This window comes from Orcinus orca, chromosome 1 (genome assembly GCF_937001465.1).
Source record: "Orcinus orca chromosome 1, mOrcOrc1.1, whole genome shotgun sequence".
In the NCBI taxonomy this organism is placed as follows: domain Eukaryota; kingdom Metazoa; phylum Chordata; class Mammalia; order Artiodactyla; family Delphinidae; genus Orcinus; species Orcinus orca.
In genome coordinates, this window is record NC_064559.1 from 112,108,913 (window position 1) to 112,132,326 (window position 23,414).

Consider the following 23,414-nt stretch of genomic DNA (forward strand, 5'->3'; position numbering starts at 1 on the left):
AGGGCTTTGAAGATTTTTCTCTCTTAACAACTTTCAGATATACAGTAGAGTATTAATTATAGTCACCATGCTGTACATTACCTCCTTGTGATTTATTTTATAACTAGAAGTTTGTACCTTTCGATTCCTTTCACCCATTTCACCCACCTACCAACTCTGGCAACCACAGATCTATCTCTGTATTTACAAGCTTGATTCTATGTTTGTTTGTTTGTTTTTAAATTCCACATATAACTGAGATCATATGGTATTTGTCTTTCTCTGTCTGACTTATCTCACTTAGCTTAATGCCTTCAGGTCCATCCATATTGTCACAAATGACAAGATTTCCTTTTTTTTATGGCTAATATTCCATTGTGTATATAGATATAGCACATATTCTTTATTCATTCAGCTGTAGCTTTATCTGTTCATCTGTTGATGGACACTTAGGTTGCTTCCATAACTTTGTTATTATAAATAATGTTGCAGTGAACATGGGGGTGCATATATGTTTCAAATTTGTGTTTTGGGGGACTTTCCTGGCGGTCCAGTGGTTAAGACTCTGTACTTCCACTGCAGGGGGCATGGTTTTGATCTTTGGTCTGGGAACTAAGATCTTGCATGCCATGCAGTGCAGCCAAAAACATAATAAAATTTTTTTTTAAATTAGTGTTTTTTTTTTTTTTTTCCTTCATATAAATACCCAGGAGTGGAATTGCTGGATCATATGACAGTTCTATTTTTAATTTTTTAAGAAATTTCTATACTGTTTTCCATAGTGGATGTACCAATTTACATTACCACTACAGTGCACAAGGTTCCTTTTTCTCTACATCCTTACCAACACTTGTTATCTCTTGTCTTTTTAATAGCCATTCTAACTGGGGTGAGGTGATAGCTTGTCGTGGTTTTGATTTTCATTTCCCTGATGATTAGTGATGTTGTGCACCTTTGCATGTAACTGCTGGTCATCTCTATGTCTTCTTTGGAAAAATGTCTATTCAGATTCTCTGCCCCTTTTTTTTTTTTTTTTTGGCTGTGTTGGGTCTTAGTTGTGGCACACGGGATCTTTCGTTGTGGCACAGGTTCTTTGTTGTGGTGTGTGGGCTTCTCTCTAGTTGTGGCTTGTGGGTTTTCTCTCTCTAGTTGTGGCCTGCAGGCTCCAGGGCACGTGGGCTCTGTGCTTGTGATGCAAAGGGTCCAGAGTGTGAGGGCTCTGTAGTTTGCAGCGTGCCCGGTCTCTCGTTGAGGTGCATGAGCTCAGTGGTTGTGTTGGGCGGGCTTAGTTGCTCCGCGACATGTGGGATCTTAGTTCCCCGACCAGGGATCGAACTTGCGTCCCCTGCAGTGGAAGGTGGTTTCTCTACCACTGGACCACCAGGGAAGTCCCTCTGCCCAATTTTTAATTGGGTTGTTTGCGGGTTTTTTGTTTTGTTTTTTTGGCTGTGCCTTGCAGCATGCAGGATCTTAGTTCCCCAGCCAGGGGTTGAATCCCCACCCTCTGCAGTGGAAGCACGGAGTCTTAACCGCTGGACTCCAGGGAAGTCCCTGAATTGTTTGATTTTTTGCTATTGAGTTGTATGAGTTCTTTATGTATTTTGGATATTAACCCTTTATCAGATATATGATTTGTGAATATTTTCTCTCATTCAGTAAGTTTCATTTTGTTGATGGTTTCCTTTGCTGTGCAAAAGCTCTTTAGTTTGATGTAGTTCCACTTGTTTATTTTTGCTTTTGGAATCAGATCCAAAAGATGATTCCCAAGATCAGCATCCAGGAGCTTACTGCCTATGTTTTCTTCTAGAAGTTTTATGGTTTCAGGTCTTACATTTCAGTTCTTTAATCCATTTTGAGTTGATTTCTGTGTATGTGTAAGATAGTAGTCTGATTCCATTCTTTTGCATGTGGCTGTCCAGTTTTCCAACTGTCCAACATTGTTTATTGAAGAGACTGTCCTTTCCCCTTTGTATATTCTTGGCTTCTTTGTCTTAAATTAACTGACCATATAGGTGTAGGTTTATTTCTGGCCTTTTTATTTTGTTCCATTGATCTGTATGTCTGGTTTTATGCCGACACCATACTGTTTTGATTACTGTAGCTTTGTAATATAGTTTCATATCCTGGCCTGTGATGCTTCCAGCTTTCTTCTTTCTCAAGATTTCTTTGGCTGTTTGGGTTTTTTTGTGGTTCCACAGAAATTGTAGGATTGTTCTATTTCTGTGAAAAATGCCATTGGAATTTTGATAGGGATTGCATTGAATTTGTAGATTGCTTTGGGTATTGTGGACATTTTAACAATATTAATTTTTCTAATCCATGAGCCCAGAGTATCCTTACATGTATCTTCTTCAGTTTCTTTTATCAGTGTTTTACAGTTTTCAGTGTAGATATCTTTGACCTCCTTGGTTAAATTTATTTCTGGTTTATGCTTTTTCATATGATTTTAAATGGAATTGTTTTCTTTTTTTCTTTCTCTTTTTCTGTGTGTGTGTGTGTGTGTGTATGATGCACTTTATTTGGCCACACCGCATAGCTTGCAAAAAACAATCTCATTTCCCTGACCAGGGGTTGAACCTGGGCCTGGTAGTGAAAGCCTGGCATCCTAACCACTAGACCACCAGGGAACTGTCCTGGGATTGTTTTCTTAATTTCTCTTTCTGATAGTTCATTATTAATATATAGAAATGCAGTAGATTTTCATATATTGATTTTGTGTCTTGCAACTTTACTGAATTCATTTATTCTTACAGTTTTTTGGTGGAGTCTTTAGGATTTTCTATATATAATATCATGTCATCTGCAAATAGTGACAGTTTGATTTCTTTCTTTCCAATTTGGATTCCTTTTATTTCTTTTTCTTGTCTAATTCTCTGGCTAGGACTTCCAGTACTATGTTGAATAAAAGTGGTGAGAGTGGGCATCCTTGTCTTGTTCCTGATCTTACAGGAGAAGCTTTCACTTCTTCAGCTTTTCACTGTTAGGTGTCATGTTAGCTGTGGGCTTATCATAAATGGCCCTTATTATATTGAGGTACATTCCCTCTGTACCCACTTTGCTGATAGGGTCAACTTATATTGATGAAAACTATTTACTTTAGGAGAGTCCTCCCTTGCCTGTAATGTGTTGTGAGCTGCTTTATTCTGATCATTTTTATATCAATCCAGCCCTACCTTGGTTTGTATCTATAGTTTTCTTCAAAGTTTCTGCTTTGATACCATTCTTTCCTGTTTTATAGCCTTGAAAATCAGTGTGATTTTGAGAGGAGAGTGAGAAGTAAATGTATATGTTCAGTTTTCTGTTTTTTAAAAAATATATATTTATTTATTTAATTTTTGGCTGCATTGGGTCTTAGTTGGGGCATGTGGGATCTTCCGTTGTGGTTCGCGGACTTCTCTCTAGTTGTGGTGCTTGGGCTCCAGAGTGCACTGGCTCAGTAGTTGCGGCATGCAGGCTCTCTAGTTGTGGCATGCAGGCTCCAGAGCTCATGGGCTCTGTAGTCACGGTGAGCAGGCTTAGTTGCCACACGCCATGTGGGATCTTAGTTCCCCAACCAGGTATCGAACTGGCGTCCTCTGTATTGCAAGACGGATTCTTAACCATTGGACCACTCGGGAAGTCCCGCAGTTTTCTGTTTTGAATGAGAAGTAGATTTCCCTAAAAAGTAATCTTGCCTCTAGTAGAAGATTAAAAGAGGCAGGTGTGGGTAAAAGTAGATCAGTAAGCAAGAAGATTAGCAGTTAAGTAAGAATAGTTTAACTATCTCTGATATGGAATAGTGTAATATTTTTCTTAAGGTAATTTTCATAATTAAGTAGTGTTTGTTACTATTTCTTACATAAATATTTTCTCATTTCATCATCACAGTTCTTCATTGTGGGTGGGATGTTTAAAAACAGGGGACTGATATTCAAATTGGGAACCAGCTCGCAGTCACAGTGCGAGCTACTCTGGCTTTAACCTTCTGCATATAAAGTGCGAAAAGGGCTCAGTTTTCCTGTTGACTGCCGGCTTTTTTGTGTGTAATAAGGGAACTTATATCCCAGGCTAAAGGCTTTCTGTTGAGTATACAGACTTTTCAAAGCACTGAAGTTAGGTACTGACATTATTCGATACCTGTTTAGTTGAATGATTCTGGCAGGACCATGGATATTGATACTAGGGGCAGGATGCTGAAAACAGGATCCTGCATCAACCTTGAAAAAAGGCAAAAATGTAAGACTGTGTCAGAGGTATTTTCATAGTAAAACACAAAGGATTTAGTGGGTTATTGGGTTTTGTCTTGAGCTCCCAATCATTTATTGAAGCATATTAATTATAGCTATATTCACATAAACTATATACTATTTGGGTCCTCGAGGAAGCATAAGGAAGGAACAATTAAGCCAAGTTTGATATAAGGTAATCTGCTTATTAGTAAACTGTGAGCATAAATGATTATACTAATGAAATTAGTAACTTCTCCTCTGCTTTAATCAAAGCAAATTTATCTTTTTGTTCTTTTTCTTTAGTTGGAAGATGCTGGTTCAAGTAGTTTAGATAATCTACTAAGTAGATACATCTCAGGCAGTCACCTACCCCCACAACCCACAAGCACCATGAATCCCTCCCCAGGACCCTCTGCCCTATCTCCAGGATCATCAGGTAAAGTCAACTGAGGTACCGTCTCATTTCTTTAACACCTTAAAAAAGTATCTCTCGGTATATGTATTAGGGTTCTCCAGAGAAATAGCACCAATAGGAGAGGGGTGTGTGTGGAGAGAGAGAGAGAGAGAGAGAGAGAGAGAGAGAGGTGACAGAGGTTAAGGAATTAATTGGTCCACTTGATTGTTAGGTCTGGCAAGTCTGAAACCTGCAGGGCAGTTAGCAGGGTGGAGACAAAGGGAAGAATTGGTGCTAGTCTTGAATCGAGGCAAAATTCCTTCTTGCTCTGGGGACCTCAGTCTTTTCTCTTAAGGTCTTCAACTAATTAGAGGCCCACCCTCGTTATGTTTTACTCAGAGTCTACTGATTTAAGTGTCAGTGACATCTAAAAAATACCATTGCAGCAGCATCTGGATTGGTGTTTGGCCAAACAACTGAGTACCATATTCTAGCCAAGTTGAGACATAAACTTAACCATTGCAGTAACATTTTTTTTTCCTGATCTAATTATTTTTCTTTCAATACTGTGGACAAGCTTCAGCGAACTGAAATAATAATATATATCTGTAGTGTACACTGTTCAGAACTCTAATGTACCCCTCCCTCAACCCCCAGTTATATTCATGTTTTTTGCTGGATTTGTAGATGAATTTAATTTCTGTGTCTTCTATTTTACAATACATGTTGTCATTTGAAGAATTCTTTGGTTTAAATCCAAATTTAAAACACTTTGTTAAATAATGAAAAAATTGAAAATTTGTTTAAAAAGCAAGAATTGAGGAAGGGCAAGTGAACTTTCAGTTTGCAGTTAAAAACTTAAAATTTACTGGAAACTATTAAAATGTGACTAATCAGGTCCTGAGCTATAGATCTCTTCCAAAATCCCAGTTTTATTAACGCTATTACATGAATGAGTGATTAAAGCATCTCCAAATAGATTGACAGTGCAGAAGTGGTTATGGGATATGTTCATGGTTTCTTACTGAAACATACCACCTCATTATTTCTACAGTAAGAGTAGTTCAGCTCTAAATGTGGGTTTTTCATGAGATGTATCATTAATACATTTTTTGCATCATATTATTTTTGAGGTTTAATATAAGTATTCCAGGACTTTTAAAAGGAAGAATAATTAATAGGAATCTAGGTAGGATATTTACCAAATGCGTGGGACGGCAAATAGCTTTCTCTTGATACGGTAGTTTCCATTGATTGAATAGTGGTGCTCTGAGAGGATTCTGAGAATGGTATCTGGGCTCAGCTGAGAGAAACTGATTGATAGCTGCCAACAATAACACATGAAATCCTTGACTTTGAGACTAAGACAAGGGCTGATTTCCAGGAATTGCTGAATTGCCTTATAATGATACTTGAATTCTGTAATTAGTAGGTAGAATTCTGAATTTTCTTACCTGCATAGTTATTCATTTTGACTTATTATTTTTCAGGTTTATCCAATTCTCACACACCTGTGAGACCCCCTAGTACTTCTAGTACTGGTAGTCGAGGCAGGTGAGTATTTACATTATTAATAGCTTTATTTTTTCTTTTTATCAAGAAAAATCTCAAATACGTATTCTAAAAAGTAGACTATTATAATGAACTCCCGTAAACTTTTCACCCATCTTCAACAATGATCAAGTTATGACCAGTCTTATTTCTTCTATACTCCTACCCATTCCCCCCGTTCTAAATTATTTTGAGATAAATCTCAGACATTTTATCATTTTACTTGTGGTTGTTTCAGTATATATCACTATATGTATCACTTAAGTGTATATATATACACTTTTAAGTATGTATCACTTTAAGGATTTAAAAGTTTTATAACTATGGAACCATTATCACACCTAAAAAAAAAATTTACTAGCTAACTCTCTAACATCAGTAGAGCTCTAGTTAATGTTCAGATTTCCCAGATTTTCTCATAAATGCTTTTTTTTTTTAAATTGTTTCTTCGACTCAGATTCAGATAGGCGCTATACATTGCCATCAACCCATATGTCAAGGTCAAACTCAGTGTATTTGTTGAAGAAATGTATTGTTTGTCTTACAGAGTTTTCCTCATTTCCCCATCTTGTCATTTAAATACACTACCTTCTGTTTTTTTCTCTATATTGGTATTTAGATCGGGAGGTTTGATTAGATTCAGGTTTGATTTGAGGGAAAGAGGTAGGGAGAATACTTCATTGTGGTGATGTGTACTTCTTTCAGGGTCACAAAATGTCTGGTCGCTTTTGTTGATTCTTTTGTGATAGCACCCATTAATGATCATTGCCTTAGCTCTTTTTTTTTTTTTACTAGTTTAAAAATATTTTAATTATTGTATCATACCTTCTTTGTATATTAGTTTAGAATACTTCTGTAAAGAGAAATTTTCTGCCATCAGCTATTTGATTATGGAATGGCAGAATAAATTGATTCTTTCTCTTTATTTACCTATTTTTATAATAATGAGTTGATTCCCAGCTCCCTCCAACAGTGACCAATGAATGTTATTAACTTTATGGGCTTATATATTTAAACATATTTTATATGTTCTAAAATTATAATTGTTATTTTTATTGATGCTTAAATTGTTCCATATTTGTCCTATCAGAACTTTTCCAAGTTGGCTTCATAGTTCTTCTGCTATAACCCCAGTAGTTGTTGAAAGCATTCTTGTTTCCTGTCCTGATGTTCCTGGTTCATCTTGTACATTTCTTGCCTCAGGCCTGAAATCAGAAATTTCTCTAGGAAATCCTGGTCATGTTAGTGGGGAAATGGTGCTTCAAGACAATCTTCTGGGTAGTAGGGGCACTCACTGCTACTGAATTGTTCATGGTTTCTTATGCCTTTTTGGTGGACAGAGAGCTAAGAAATGGTAGTGTGGGGGATTTCCCTGGTGGTCCAGTGGTAAAGAATCTGCCTTACAATGCAGGGGACGCGGGTTTGATCCCTGGTCAGGGAACTAAGATCCCACATGCCGTGGGGCAACTAAGCCTGCGTGCCGCAACTACTGAGTTCGTGTGCTTCAACTAGAGAGCCTGTGTGCTGCAAACTACAGAGCCCACGTGTCCTGAAGCCTGTGCGCCCCAACTAGGGAGAAGCCCGTGCACTGCAACGAAGAGCCTGCTCGCCACAACGAAAGATCCCGTGTACCGCAGCTAACACTCAAGGAAGCCAAAAATAAATTAAATAAATAATAAATAAATAAATGTTTTAAAAAAATAAAAGAGTTAAGAAAAAGAAATGGTAGTGTGTAAAGAGTGTGTGTGTGTGTTAAAGGTAAATGTAATAAATGTCGACTGATTTTTATTCTTTAGTTTGAATAATTTAGTGCAATGTAAGAAAGATTTTATTTCAGATATATGAATGTTCTGTATTTGTATATATATGTGTGTATGCATTTGGTTCTATATTATATACTTGCTTGGCTTTTAAATTATACTTTCAATAATCAGTAGTTTTAAAGAAAAGTACAAATTGAGTGAAAAAGGTTTTCATTTTCGACAGTAATACAGTCTTAGTTATTCACTTCTCTTGCCAGTGGTTTTGCTTTGTGGACTAGATAGAACCAATTAGTCATGTACCTGTCCTCTTAGGCTATTATCCCATTAATTCAGATAAGGACTCAAAAGCTGAAACAGTGATTCCTTTGAGGACACTTCATGAACCACTGTTATTGAGGTTTCCTTCAGATGTTTGGGGGTAGAGAAGAATTTAAACGTCTTATATATAGAGAGAGAAACAATCACTATACTAATAGCCTAGACAAATGATTGTTTACTAGATTCCTTAAATGATGTAGTATAAGTGCCTCAGACCATAAAATGTATTTTTCAGGTCTTCTGAAAGTTTGACCTACGTTTTTTAAAAATTTGAAGCCAAGTTTATAATACACTCCTTTTAATTGCATTATGAAGTATCCTTATCTGCTATAAAGTTAATAAATTGTTTTCAGTTTAATGAACATTTCATATAACTTAACAAGCTTTTCATATAATTGTTTTTATGTACACCATACAGTCAAACATATGTGACCTTTATTTGTTGTTTTTGTTAGCTGTGGGTCGTCAGGAAGAACTGCTGAGAAGACAAGTCTTAGTTTCAAGTCTGATCAAGTGAAGGTCAAGCAAGAACCTGGCACTGAAGATGAAATATGTAGCTTTTCAGGAGCTGTGAAACAGGAAAAGACAGAGGATGGCAGGAGGAGTGCCTGCATGGTAAGTTCCCAGTGGAATCTGTCAGGAATTTAAGGAGGTCACTTCACTGATTCTTCCATCTCTGCATGTATTAGTCTGGTTAGTGGTCCTGTGGACCTGTATTCATTTTTGAATTTTTATACGTGGTATAACCCAGATATCTCTTTTTCTAACTGACTTTTTTCATCTAAGTGTCAACTGTAATTGATGAGAAAAGACTTACTTGTATTAAGGACTCATTTCAACTTTTAGTTTGTAATCGGTCATTATTTTTGCCATGATTCTAAATTGGGTTCTAGCTTGTTCTAAATTTATTAATAATTTCAATAGTCACATTCAGTCTCAAGCTGGAAAAATCCTTGGCTATTTTCCCTGGACCGGTGAGCTCAGGATTACGACCACTGACATGAAAGAAGTTTAATGCTCACAGAGTTTTGTGATGAGAAGATTGCCTTTGGCTTATGAATTATTAACCATTTTAGAATTCCTCAGCTAGAACATTTTATAAAATTTATAGTATAGAATGAAGGAAGGCCCAAGTCCCTCCTTATTTAGAAATTTTGATCTTGTTTTTTTCTTCCTACCTACACTTATGTCTCATTTTCTACGTGGTTGGCACATAGAAATTTCAACTATGTAGATTTAGAGAGTACTGTTATCTCTTCACTCAGAACTTGGTTTGGAAAGTACCCCCAAAAAACAGTGCAAAATGGTGGTGAAAGATTTTACATTATCACAATCTTCCTGTATTAGTAGAATGATAAGTGGGCAGAAGAATATTTCAAAATGCTTTTCAAAAGCTATGTGACAATAAGGACCTACTGTGTAGTACAGTGAACTATATTCAATATCTTGTAATAAGCTATAATGGAAAAGAATCTGAAAAAAAAGTGTGTGTGTGTGTGTATATATACACACGTATATATACACACATATATATATAACTGAATCAATTTGCTGTACACCTGTAACTAACAACATTGTGAATTAACTATACTTCAATTAAAAGAAACGGTTAAAAAAGCCAATATAAAGGGGAAGAAAAAGCTATGAGACAGATTGTTGAGTGAAAAATAGTGTATCATAGTCAGCTCTCTACAGGAAAAGTATAACCCTATGCTCACTTCCCAATCAATGTGCTTAACAGTTTAATTAATTCCTTTATTATCCAAGTGAACCAATATTACAGAGACTGCTCCCTAAAATCATACATTAACATGCCTGAATAACTTCGGGGTTATTTTCATTCTTTTATGTTACTAATATGATTTCAAATAATTTTATAATAATAGTAAATTCCAAAATAATTTTAAGTTATGTCAGTATATCATGTTGTATATACATGTTGACAAAACTTTAAACACACAGAGACACACATGCATGCACGCACACACTACGAACAGTATGGATTAAATGTTTCTTCAAGAATTTGTCCTTGCTTTGTTTTAGTTGAGCAGTCCTGAGAGTAGCTTGACACCACCTCTTTCAACTAGCCTGCATCTAGAGAGTGAGTTGGACGCATTAGCAGGCCTGGAAAACCACGTGAAAACTGAACCTACAGATGTGAATGAAAGCTGCAAACAGTCAGGGCTCAACAGCCTTGTTAATGGAAAGTCCCCAGTTCGAAGTCTCATGCACAGGTCGGCAAGGATTGGAGGAGATGGCAGCAGCAAAGATGATGACCCAAATGAAGATTGGTGTGCCGTCTGCCAAAATGGAGGGGATCTCTTGTGCTGTGAAAAATGTCCAAAGGTCTTTCATCTAACTTGTCATGTTCCAACACTTCTTAGCTTTCCAAGGTACAAGTGAAATAACTGATTTTTTGTTGTTTATTTTTATAAGCTAAAGAAGTAACAAAATTATTCAGGGCAGATAGCCTTCTTAATGACTGCCTATTACTCCATTACCTTCTAGAGAAATTAACAGCTGAATGAAGAAATGTGCAAGATCTAAGTTGTGCATTAATGTTAAAGAAAAAATAGACTATTTCTTGGCCTTCAATTTATACTTAATATAAGCAAATTAGATAAACCTGTAAATTATGAGGTGCAAGAGACTAGGGTATTGAGAAACTTAGTTGATTTCCTCTTGAAGATAATTTTTTAATCTATTGCCATCAATTTTAATAGGGTCTATAATAATGGCTTTATTTATGAATAGTATTCAGTTTGAGGCAACTCCATTGGATCTTACCAAAAACTTACTTTTCTAATGTTTGAAAGCTCTTGAAAGGCACTTTAAAGAAAAAAAAACAAGTACTTTGTAAAAATACCTTTAATGTCTTGAATTTTTTGAGGAATAGCTTCATCTTGACCACTGGAAGCTGTTAGTTGGTAGTGCCTACCTGAAGCACAGTGTGCAGATTTCTCAGCTTTCTCAACTTTTCCTATTTGGAATGTCTTTTAGTCATTAACTTTGGAACGGACAGTTACTGAATTCGTTATTTAGAAGAGAAGATGGTACGGTAAAGATAAAGATTGGGGCAACATATGAGCATTGTCCTCAGACTATATACCCCCTTGGCGGCTAAGTCTGATTTCAAGCATTAAAACATTCATTGATGAACATCCAGTGCAAGCTGATGATTCCAGCCAATACAGCAGAACAAATGTGCTGGGCTGGGTTACGATACCTGTAGTCTGGTCGTAATTCTGTAGTGAACTAACTTAATTAGCTTGGACGGTTCACTGATTTTCAGGGATTAGTTTCTGCATCTACGAGTAGTAGAGTTTGGATTAGAAGAGCTATTTTTGTTCCCTTCCATTTAACATATTTATTATGTTCGTGGTATTTTGTCTCCAGTTGATTTCAGAGACCTTAAAATAGTAGAATCATACTTATTTCTTTAAGCCTTCCTTCTTCCCCTACCCTAACCCCCTGGTTTTTTAAGTGAAAGTAAACCAGTATCCTTGGGAAAACCCAGCTTCTTTCTGCCTATAGATGAAAGATTCACATTTTTTCTCAGATTCCTGAGAAGTAATGATTTTAGTTGATTAATGCTACCCTTTCTGAAAAATTCAGCCTTTAGTATTAGAAAAGTAGTGGATATATGAACAGTGCCAGAATATTTTTCTGAAGCATTGTAATTCTTACCTAAATCTTAGAAGGTGTAGTCCTTTGCCACAGATGTATTAAGGACCTTCTTTTTCTTTACTCTTTTAGAAAAAAACATTGGCATTTTGGTCTTAAAATTAAGGCTTTTCATATTTTTGTTTCCGTTGGATAGTAACATCTGCTGGAACGTTAGAATTTTGCCACTGAAAGCTTTCTCTCAAAGGCAGATGCTTTGGAAGGAATTGAAACTGTTGACACAGTTTTAGTATAATCCCTAGACTTAGAATATATATATGATGAGGAAGAGAAAGGGGAGAATGCATTTGAAGTAATCAAATTGGAGTTTTTGGTTTGATAGAAATCCTGATACAAAAAACTATTGACTGAGCAGATTTAAAAGACTGGCCATGAAAAAGTAATTGTTATATTTTTGGCATCTTTAATACATGCCAAAACAGTACGAGATACCCGAGGGACTCTATCGTGTACTCCTTTCTTCTTCATGCATATGAGGTCACTGTCATGGTCATACTGGGGTATTGAGAATTGGTCTTATGCTGCAAGTGCTGATCATCAGCTTTGTGCTATGAAGAGACAGACCCCTTTTGAATAGAGATAGTGGGGTTATATTGCTTTCCAGAAGGTAATCAGTTGAAGAATGGTAACATTTGGGGAAGCTTTTATCACATAACTTCACTTTATGAGATGTGGCAAAAATAGTACCTCTCTTTTCCACAAAAACTGGAAAGGAAAGAAAACAAAGAAACTGGAGACTTCCTCTAGGGAACTAGCTTCCTTAGAGTGGGTTTTGTTATAATTACATGGACTAATTGCCTATTTCCTTCTTTAGTGGGGACTGGATATGCACATTTTGCAGAGATATTGGGAAACCAGAAGTTGAATATGATTGTGATAATTTGCAACATAGTAAGAAGGGGAAAACTGCACAGGGGTTAAGCCCCGTGGACCAAAGGGTAAGTGTCAGATAAATTGATTTATTATTAGGGATTCTGTAGTTGTGTGGCTATACATCTTTTTTTTTTTTTCTTCAGTGTAATATACATATAACCTGATAAATTTTCATTTTTTAATCTCATTATCTGATAGTATGTTCATAATTTCTGAAATCTTTGTCTGTAGCCCTCAGCTCTAGGCTCTTAGATCTAGCTTCCTCATGCTTAACATTTCCCAGCGAAAATCTTGATTTCTAATCCTCTCCTTCAAAAAGCAAAAGCAGGGGACTTCCCTGGTGGTGCAGTGGTTAAGAATCCACCTGCCAGTGCAGGGGACACGGGTTGAAGCCCTGGTCCGGGAAGATCCCACATGCTGTGGAGCAACTAAGCCTGTGTGCCACAACTACTGAACCTGCACTCTAGAGCCTGAGAGCGACAACTACTGAAGTCCACGTGCCTAGAGCCCTTGCTCTGCAACAAAGACATGCCACCCCAATGAGAAGCCTGTGCACCGCAGCAAAGAGTAGCCCCTGCTCGCCACAACTAGAGAAAGCCCCCGCACAGTAACAAAAACCCAATGCGGACAAAAATAAATAAATAAATAAATTTATTTATTTATTTTTAAAAAGCAAAAGCAAGAAAATAACAACATAAAAAACTGCATCCTTCTCTCAGTAATTCCCATCATCAAATGGTACCACCGGTCATCTCTGTTGCTCAAGCCAGCAATCTGTTAGAAGAATCAGGAATGACTATAATACCATTTTCTCACTTCCCCCAGCCATTACCTTCTGAGACAGCCATCATAGTTTTTCATCTGCACTATTGTAATATCTCTTTGATGAACTCCCTGATTCTACTCTTGCCCCCTTACAGTCCATTTTCTATGCAGTACATAGTGTTCTTTTTTAAATATGTAATCAAGTCTATCACTTCCTTGCTTAAAATCTTCTAATAGCGTCCCATCATATTAAGAATGAAATCCAAAATCCTCTCATCATTTCACTCAGATTTCTTTTGATCTGGTCTATAGTCTGATCTCCAAAGACAAAATATCTTTCACGTACTTCTGTGGTCATTACAGTTACGTTTGGCTTTGATCTAATGTATAAACTTGCAAAATCCATCTTCCACTATCTTTGAGGAGAAGGTATGTGTTTAGAGTATACAAACGGATATTAAAAAGTTTAAGCATATAAACACTATAAATGTAAAATGCATATCAATTTACTTCTGATTGTATAATGAAATTCTAGAATTGGACTGAGAAGACACAGACAGTTTTTATTTAATTTTGAGCCTGAGCAGAATCCTTTCAAGAAAGGGAATAGCATGTATCTTGCCTGCCTCAGGGAATTAAAATGAGTAGCAACAATCATAAATTGTTGTACAAAATGCTGTATGTTGCTTTAATGACTCCTTTCTATTTGTATAAATAGTTAAGAGGTAATAGTAGATAAATTACCTGAGTTATCAGATGAGAACAAAGGCACTCTGTCTTTGATAAGTTCATTTAAAGTAGGACAGAAGATAGTCATAGTCTCAAACCTAAATAGAAAACAAGGTAGTTTTCTTTGGGTGTATATTTAGTTGGATAGCTAGTATGTAGTAGGCTTATCTTCAGTTTGTTGTAATAATGCTTTGTACTGATAAAGTTCTTATTCTTAAGAATATATTTTTAGAGGGAAAACATTTCATGGGTTTTCCTTTCTTTTCTTGGGCCAGAAGTGTGAACGTCTTCTGCTTTACCTCTATTGCCATGAATTAAGTATTGAATTCCAGGAGCCAGTTCCTGCTTCGGTGAGTTGTTTACCTTAGTACCTTCCTGTTGAAGAAGTTTTAGTATAATACTTAAGGGTATGGGCTCTGGGCTTAGACTGCTAATGGTAAAACTCAGGCTTGAATAATCTCCTCAACCAAGGTGCTCAAATTCTCTTTTCTAATACTGTTTCTTCCCTCATTGGGTTATTTCAAGGGTTCTTCTGTACAATAACCTGTGTAAAATATGTTAGCATAGTACCTGATAAAATTTCTGAGTAATAAGAAGTACTTGTGATGTTATTAGGGCTAAATGGCTATGAGATTCACTTGTTAAAATTGCAGTTTGTTTTTAAAGACCGTTGCTGTGATAAAAACTTAATGAATTTAATTTCCACTTCTTTTATTGGGTTGGCCAAAAAGTTCGTTTGGGTTTTTCCATAAGCTGTTACTTTTAAAATGGACATAAAGGATACAGGTACAGATATAATGGAAAGAGTCTTGAACTAGGAATCAGAAGACTTAACTTTTCCTAGTTCTGCCGTTAACCAGCCTTATAACTGGGGAAATTACATAATTTTCTGCCTCTACTTTTTTTTTTTTTTTTTGCGGTACGCGGGCCCCTCACTGTTGTGGCCTCTCCCGTTGCGGAGCACAGGCTCTGGACGTGCAGGCTTAGTGGCCATGGCTCACGGGCCCAGCTGCTCCGCGGCATGTGGGATCTTCCCGGACTGGGGCACGAATCCGTGTCCCCTGCATCGGCAGGCGGACTCTCAACCACTGCGCCACCAGGGAAGCCCTGCCTCTACTTTTTTAACTGTACAGTGGGAATATTGAACTAAATTATTTCTAAGGTTCCAGTTCTATGATTGATTCTAGGATCTATATCTTAGGGAGAAAATAACTCTATATAAGTATTAATTTGAACAAAAGTGTAAAGTTGAACCTTGCATACTGGTTCTGCTTCATAAGCCCTCTTTTATGAACGTTCAAGATTAAGAGAAGACTGTGGGAAAATTTGCAAGCCAATGCCCTTTGTTTATCTTACAGGAGATTTTTGTAAGGAGTAAAGGCTCTAAAATTCCATAGTAAAAGGAATATCAGGGATGCTCAGTGCCTTATAAATGGTATAAGAATATGCAACATATATTTACTTGCCGTCAGTTGTTGAATTAAGATAATATTGGATACCAGGCCTGTTACAGAGCATTGAATAGTAATTTGTTTACTGGGTAGGCTCAGGAATGGATTTTAAAGTACAAAAGGTCTAGATACAAGGAAGATGTTTTGTTCAGATAGTAATCATCTGATACCAGGAAGTCTGTCTGTTCTTCAAGTTTAGGGACTTTACAGTAGAAGATTACTTTCCAGTGTTTTCTTTTCATGAACTATTTAAATAGTTTCTCCATGTTCAGTTATTTTGCAAGGATACAAATTTTTGGCCAAGAGTTGCAGCCAGAACTCCCAAATATAATCCTAAATGATTAATAAAAATTTATCTTGTGTTACTACAGTCTTTTCCCCTCTATTGCTATGTCCAGAGTTCTCTGTGATACAAGGTTTTATCCTCTAAAAGATACCCTATTCTAATAATAACAATACATTTTGTAATCTTTTTCCCTTTTTTAAAAAAAACAGGAGTCATACAATTCTGATGGGCTAGATTTGTCCTTAACACTAGTGGTTGGCTACCCTTGCTGATTGCTTTTTTTCCAAATTTTCTTATTAAAGATAGAACTTTGGGTCCTTCACTAACCATGGACACTGCCACATATTCTGAATATGATTTGATTTTCATGATGTGCATGTGACAGAAGATTTAAAGTACAATTCATTATACTCAAAATTTGCATGCAGCTGGCTCGATCAACACATGTTTTTCTCTAAAATTAATATGCTTTGCATTTTCAAATTAAACACTTCGGCATTTTTTGAGAATCCTTATCTATCCTTATTTGTTTCTTTAGATACCAAACTACTATAAAATTATAAAGAAACCTATGGATTTATCCACCGTGAAAAAGAAGCTTCAGAAAAAACATTCCCAACACTACCAAATCCCAGATGACTTTGTGGCTGATGTTCGTTTGATCTTCAAGAACTGTGAAAGGTTTAATGAAGTATGTTAGCTTCCAAACTATAGAGTCTTGGATTAGTAGTTTTTGTTTGTTTGCTTACTTGGTTATTGGATTTTGTTTTTCCTGCCAAGAGATTTTTCTGAGTTGATTTCTAAAATTTATTCTGCTTCAGTTCTGTCAAAAGTAAAATTTGATTGCATCCACAGCTCCAAAGAAGAAAGTTTACTGTGTATAATTTGAAGTATATACTTAAATATAATGTATTAAATTAAGAATATTATTGGATATCCCTTTCTGTACATGTTGAGAGTTGAGATAAGTATAGAAGATAGTCTGTAGTTAAGTATATTTTGTGGGAAATGATTACAGACAAGCCTACATTTGGGGTACATTTAGGAAAGGCATTTGTACCAGTGTCCTTAGATTTTGTTATTGACCATATAAATATAGAACCTTAAAACTATAAACTCACGTGGCTCATCTTGAATAGTAGCCCAGAGTGTATAATTTTGAGTTATCTGATCTCAGTGTGACTTTCATTAACTTTGGTTATGTATTTTTTTGAGAATAAAGATGAGCTATCCATACCTTTAGAAGAAATCTGATAGATATTTACCTCCTTCAAGGAAATTTTTGTTATCTTTGGGAAGCTCAAGTCTCTTATTGTTCAGGAATATTTTCATTATTGTAAGAGAAGAAAATGGATGAGACTCCACAAAATCTTCAAAAAGATTACTACTAAAATCTTTATTGCTGATAAAATTTGGGTGCCATATGAATGTTATTAAAAAATCAAATTGAATCATTTAAAGTGTACTCATAGTTTCCCCTGGAAGCATCTAGGTGACTTTTTAAAATAAAAAATTTTTTCTTATTAGGTGACAAGTTCTGGTCACCTTTATAGCAATGTGCCACAGAGAATATAGTAAAACCTCACTCACTTGAAGGTAAATTAATACAGTCCCAAGTTTCTTGTGTTATTTTCTAATTCAGTTAGATTATTTTCAAATAAGTATACTTTCATGAACCATAGCTAACATTTGCCAGGAAGAAGACTCATTTTATCTGCTTTAATAATAGTTAACTAAATTATGATTAACAAATTGCCATACAGATAGAATTCTGACTTCGTGGTTGTTGAAAGTTTGGCAGTTTTTTAAAAAATATTTCTTACATCATTTTTTTCACAAATATTTTTCTCTTAAATATATTGATGTATTCAAACCAACTCCTACTCAGGTTGACCTCACTAATTCAGAATTTGAGACAATTTTGCAGTAGCTTTAGTAATAGCTTTGTTAAGAAAGGGGGTCCATGTTCTGTATAATTTTAGAAAGCACTTGATCTGGTCATAGCAATTTGTTCCTCCTAGTATGGCTGACTTTCGTCGCCAATCCTATGCAGTCTTATAACTTTAGAAAGGATTATAATTTCCCTTTTTTTTTTTGACTCTGGTATCCTTTTTAGATGATGAAAGTTGTTCAAGTTTATGCAGAAACACAAGAGATTAATTTGAAGGTAAGCTTTTCAGACCATGCAAACTTGGTGAAGGAATATGCATTACCAATAGGTGAATATTCCTATCTTTTGCTTGCAGGCTGATTCAGAAGTAGCTCAGGCAGGGAAAGCAGTTGCATTGTACTTTGAAGATAAACTCACAGAGATCTACTCAGACAGGACCTTCGCACCTTTGCCAGAGTTTGAGCAGGAAGAGGATGATGGTGAGGTAACTGAGGACTCTGATGAAGACTTTATACAGCCCCGCAGAAAACGCCTAAAGTCAGATGAGAGACCAGTACATATAAAGTAAAATGACATGAACTTAAATCAATTGTTTAAAAAAAGAAAAGAATGAAAAACTTTTATTTAAGTGTTGCTGGAATATCCTGCCTACAGTGGGCACCTCCTTGAAGAAGCTGATAGCTTTTACACAGTATTAGATTGAAATAATGGACAGAAAACACATTCTTGTCAAGAAAGGGGGGAAGGACTCTATTTGCAACTTTAAAAGTAAAAACAAAAGCGAAAGTAAAATGATTTGAAGATTTCTGTTACCACAGAGAATGGTTCTGATTTTTAGAATGGGCAGATGTTGATGATCACTTGGTATTGATTGGTGCAGATACTGAGTGTTCAAGTACTTAAGGGTCATGTCACTGGTTAAATTGTCTCTTTGGAGTAGAGTGCACAATTATTAAACCCACTTTTATGCCTCCCCCTCCACACATATACATACTGGCTTATTTTCTAGTTAAAAATCAAAGTTGCTCAGATTCCACTTTGATGTCAGTGCAGATGTGCATTGCATCATGCTGTTATATTTTCTCTCATTTTGATGCTGTTGGGCCTTAGTTTTATATTGGTTTAAAGAACTCAACAATAGTTTATTTTCTGTTCATACTTAAGAGCCTAGGAAACATGACCATTGATCATCATTTAATCAACTTTAATGTTCTACTGAAATAAATATGGTAACCTTTCAGTAGCAGATCATTTACAGTAGTCATTTCCAGAAGACACTTCCACAGAATTGCACTTCCAAATCAAATCATCTGATCATAGTTATTCCCGTGAAAGGTAGAATGTTTGTTTGAAAATTAATCTAGTTTTCTGTACATTTAAAATTTGATTGCGAAGGTGACAGCTGGCTCTTATCCAGTCTTCCTTCATATCAGTTTTCTGATAGACCACTATTGGCAAACAGTAATCTGTCAACTACCAAATGTGTAAAATTTTCTGTATTTCACTTTGTCTTATTTGTAAATAGTGAACTAAAACTTCTGGCAGATCAGCAACATTTGCTGAGCCTGTTTTTTAAGCTAATATGTATTCTTACTAATGTTCCTATCAAGAATGGATTTGTAATATATGCTGTCTATTTCTAATGTTCACATTCATATTTTGAGGTTCTATCTTATTTTAATAGAGAACAGACTTCTCAGAAAATCTTCAGAAGCAGCTTATTATTAAAATATCAAAATATTGAAATAAACCCGGTGGGGTTAGAGTACTCATCCGTCCACCAAGTGGGACATTTGCATGGACTGGGGGCTTAAAGGACGTAGAAGAGACCTGTAAGTATATCCTGAAAATGAGCCAATCAATCCCCACTTGAATGGTTACTGGAGTAAACCCACCTTTACTACTCTGATTTTAGCACCCGAGGCAGATAAACCACCTTGGCTCTGTTTCATTTTTCTTCTCTTCATTTGTGATGCTCAGATCCAAGATGCGTGTTCTAGACTGTGTACAGGCTTCTCTTTTGTTGAGTTAAAAATTTTAGTCCTACTTTTGTATGGACATGTTAGAATGTAAAGTGACCAAAATAGAAGACTTTCCATTAGATATTTTTCAGACATCAGCAGATTTGTGGCAAATCATTTGCCTTTTTAAAAATTCAGCTTGAACAGTTCAGACAGTAGACTACTCAGAAAAAATTATTTGACATAATTGTCTAAGAGGTAAATATTTTTTAGTGCATATTGAATCAAATAAAGTGCTCTAAAGAAGTTATTATACAAATTTCTTTGGGTTGTTTTTCTTTTCTTAACAAGTGGTGGGGGTAAAAATGAATATGATTCAAGCCTTCTGATGGTATTGGTTTTATTATTGCTACTGACTTCATTCTGTGGCTTTCTTTTAGCTTCTTTTTCAGTTTCTTTATAAGTTAAACTTCAAAACATATACCAAACTTTTATCATTTTACTCAAATTTTAAGTTCTTTAAGAACAGGTTTCTTATAAAAAGGAGAAAATTGTTTTAAAATGCCTTTATGTGTGCATTTTCCTCTTTCCCACAACATTCATGATTTCAGTTTATCAGGAGACTTACCGAAGGGCACATTTTTGGAAAGTGATGAGTAACAGTATAACTTCATTTTGCCAAGCCACTGAGTTCTAATATTTTATGCTTGCTCTTCATATGAATACTTTTCACGAGTCTTAGATAATAGGTTCTACCAACGGGGGCAGAAACAAAAATTTTAAGTAAATATTTATTTCTTGATATTTGGGGCCTTAAAAGGTAATGTGTTTCATTCAAAACATTTCCATGTTAGATGGCGTTTTTGTTTTCTTTTAATTTAAGATTAGTTCTTAAAAAGCTACTTATTGCCAGCATTTAACAGGCTTCATTTCTCTTAACAGAAGGTAGTTCATACGGCTGAGGAATTACTATTATATAGCTAGCAACAAACCACGTTTAAGTGAAGGTATTCACTTTAGATTTCATTAAAGCTTTTTTCTTGCACATTTATCATTGTGTTTCTAAGCTGATTTGTTCAGCACTAATATGACTGTAAAAAAATATAAAAATTTAAATTGGTATTCAGATATCTTACATGTTTTCCTACTCATTTATGTTTTAAAAAGACAAATATTGATCCCTGAAGGTGTTTGTTTTGATACTCCCTTACATTTGTATTCTTTGTTAAAAGGCAGTATTTTTGATTTGTAGATGTTAAATGTTTCCTTAAAAGCTTGCAAACTTTCACCACACTTCATTTTTCATTTTCACTAAGAACAAAGTGTTCCTCAGTCTGTTCCTCTGGCTTAAATTTGTCTTTTTGTAGCACTGAGTGAAGGAATTGCTTTGCAAGGTGAAGTATGTATGTGTTCCAAAGTATGGTTAAATTGTAGGTCATGCGCTATATTGAAACATCAAATCATTACCACAGAGAAAGGTTAAGGCATTGAATCCACTGTTGAAATTATTCTTTTTGGAATCAACAAGGTACTTTCTGACTTCTATTCTTATATAAGGGAATTTTAAATAAATTTTAAAGTTAGTTAATTCTAATTTTTTGTTATAACACTTTGAGATTTTTAGTTAATCCAAAGAAATAATGCTTTTAAATAGAAGCAAAAGGTTTATGGTGTGCAAATTATAGATTTACCAATTACCTCAGCAGGTATCCTGCCATGTAACTATTAGTGATTAGTTTTAATAAGCCAGTAGACTTAGGTTTTCTGACTATGCTCCTGGGTTGTGGCCTACCATACATTATTAAACAGTCTCTTAGTAGTCAAAATGGGAGTAAATGCTGTGGCCCCCTCTCTCTTGGCCTTTTAAAGTCCTTTACCCATGCTCACTCACATACAACACATGAAGTATAAAAATCTCATTTCTTGAGGTCAGCACTGCTTATTTGCATACTTAACTTTGGATCAGTGAGTAGTTTTATAAAATCCAACCTCCCCAACTTCCCTAATTAAAACAATCAAGTTCTTAATTCATACCATGAATTCTTATACCATCTATATTAATAATCTGCTGGAGGTGATCCAAGGTTTAGTGTATTGCAGCTTGATCATATACCAGACCTGGATGTTTTATTTTTCTCACAGTTATCTCCTCCTTGATAAAGCAATAACACTGCTTTAAGTCTGTTGCCTAATAGCATGTCATAATCCTCTCCTGGATGGTGATTTTATAGGAAAGTTTGTATGCATATCACCCAGTCTATCTTTTAAAAATTAAGGAATTAAATGTATGCTGGAGCTAATGACAATATATTGTGGCATTTTATTTTAAAAATTGGGGAAAGTTGCATATTTTTTTAAAAGTAGGCATTTGAGTAAAAGAATTGAAGGTACTTTTTTAAGAAAAAAATTTATATGCCACAGTTTACATAGACCTTTCAGATTTCAACATGTACTCTTGGATATAATGGTTTGTTTTATTTGGTCAAAATGCATGTATAGCATTTCTTCCATTTAGTTCCTTGTGTTTGCCTTCGTGGTCTTTTATATATTTTTTATTGTATCTGAGAAACAAAATTATCTTTGAAAATAAGTCAATTTGGATATATTTGTTATGATCAAACTACAAAATGTACAAAATTAAGTTTAGCCCTTTTCTAGAAAGCAAGTGATCTTTAAAATTAAAAATACTGTTCTTTTAAATTCACCAAATTTGTATGTGGGAAGGCACTGAAATGATTTTGTAAGTGCCACTGCAGTACTCCCTTTCAAGTGTGGCCTAAATTTCAATCTTAAGAACGAAATGCATGTCTGCTCCTGGTCTGAAAAATGTAGGTATTAACTATGTTTTAAATCACAGTGAAACATGTATATAAGCCTATAACAAAAAGATTTGTGCAATCTGAAAGCCTGTTGATTTTCTATGTAGACATACCTACACACGAAAGGGTTAAATTCACATCCTTACTAGTTCCTTGCTTCCAGTATTTCAACTCTTCTCCCCTCATTATTATTATTACTAATATTACAATTACTATTATTTTTGCACATAGTTAACTACCCGTCAATATGATTCTGAAAGAAAAAGTGCTGTTTCTGTGGTATTGTATTCTCTAAATCATCATATTTAATTTTTTTAAACAAGGTTGCAGTTTCTAATTGTTCCGTTCCTGTGTTTTTTGCTGGTGTGTAATAAAAGCAAGATTTTCTTTTCATGGTTATTTAATACATTAGCTACCTGTAAATATTTCTTGTTATAATGCTCTGGAATGTGTTGTAGAAGTTGTATTAGATTAGTTTAAAGCTTTGTTTGAAAGCCACATTGTTTTGGTTATTTCTATTAAATTAGAAAATTGAAAAATTTTTCAAATGAATTTCTTTTTTTTTCTTCCTCTTTGAGTTGAGACTTAATCATTTAAATTTATTTTTAAAATTTATACTCTGTGCAGGGCACTGGAGATATTGTCATGAACAAGATAAAATACAGTCCCTTCCCTCACGTGTTTAGACTCTGTTGGAGAATGATGAGTGCTATGGTAGGGATTAACACATAGGAAAGGATCT

At 35.2% G+C, this 23,414-nt stretch overlaps 1 protein-coding gene across 7 annotated transcripts in view; it reads left to right on the forward strand.

Moving 5' to 3' along the window:
* The window catches only part of TRIM33 (tripartite motif containing 33), a 140,975-nt gene extending 117,762 nt beyond the window's left edge, over positions 1-23,213 (forward strand). Inside the window, exons 12-21 of one of the 7 annotated variants that reach the window (XM_033435967.2) lie at positions 4,491-4,623; positions 6,072-6,135; positions 8,669-8,828; positions 10,257-10,606; positions 12,712-12,835; positions 14,540-14,614; positions 16,540-16,692; positions 18,118-18,168; positions 18,248-18,456; positions 19,577-23,213. In XM_033435967.2, coding sequence (XP_033291858.1) covers positions 4,491-4,623; positions 6,072-6,135; positions 8,669-8,828; positions 10,257-10,606; positions 12,712-12,835; positions 14,540-14,614; positions 16,540-16,692; positions 18,118-18,168; positions 18,248-18,456; positions 19,577-19,706 — 1,449 coding nt within the window. In that variant the 3' untranslated portion in view covers positions 19,707-23,213. The other 6 variants (XM_049710111.1, XM_004263214.4, XM_049710116.1 and 3 more) reach the window with 6 other exon arrangements.
* Positions 23,214-23,414: the final 201 nt, after the last annotated feature.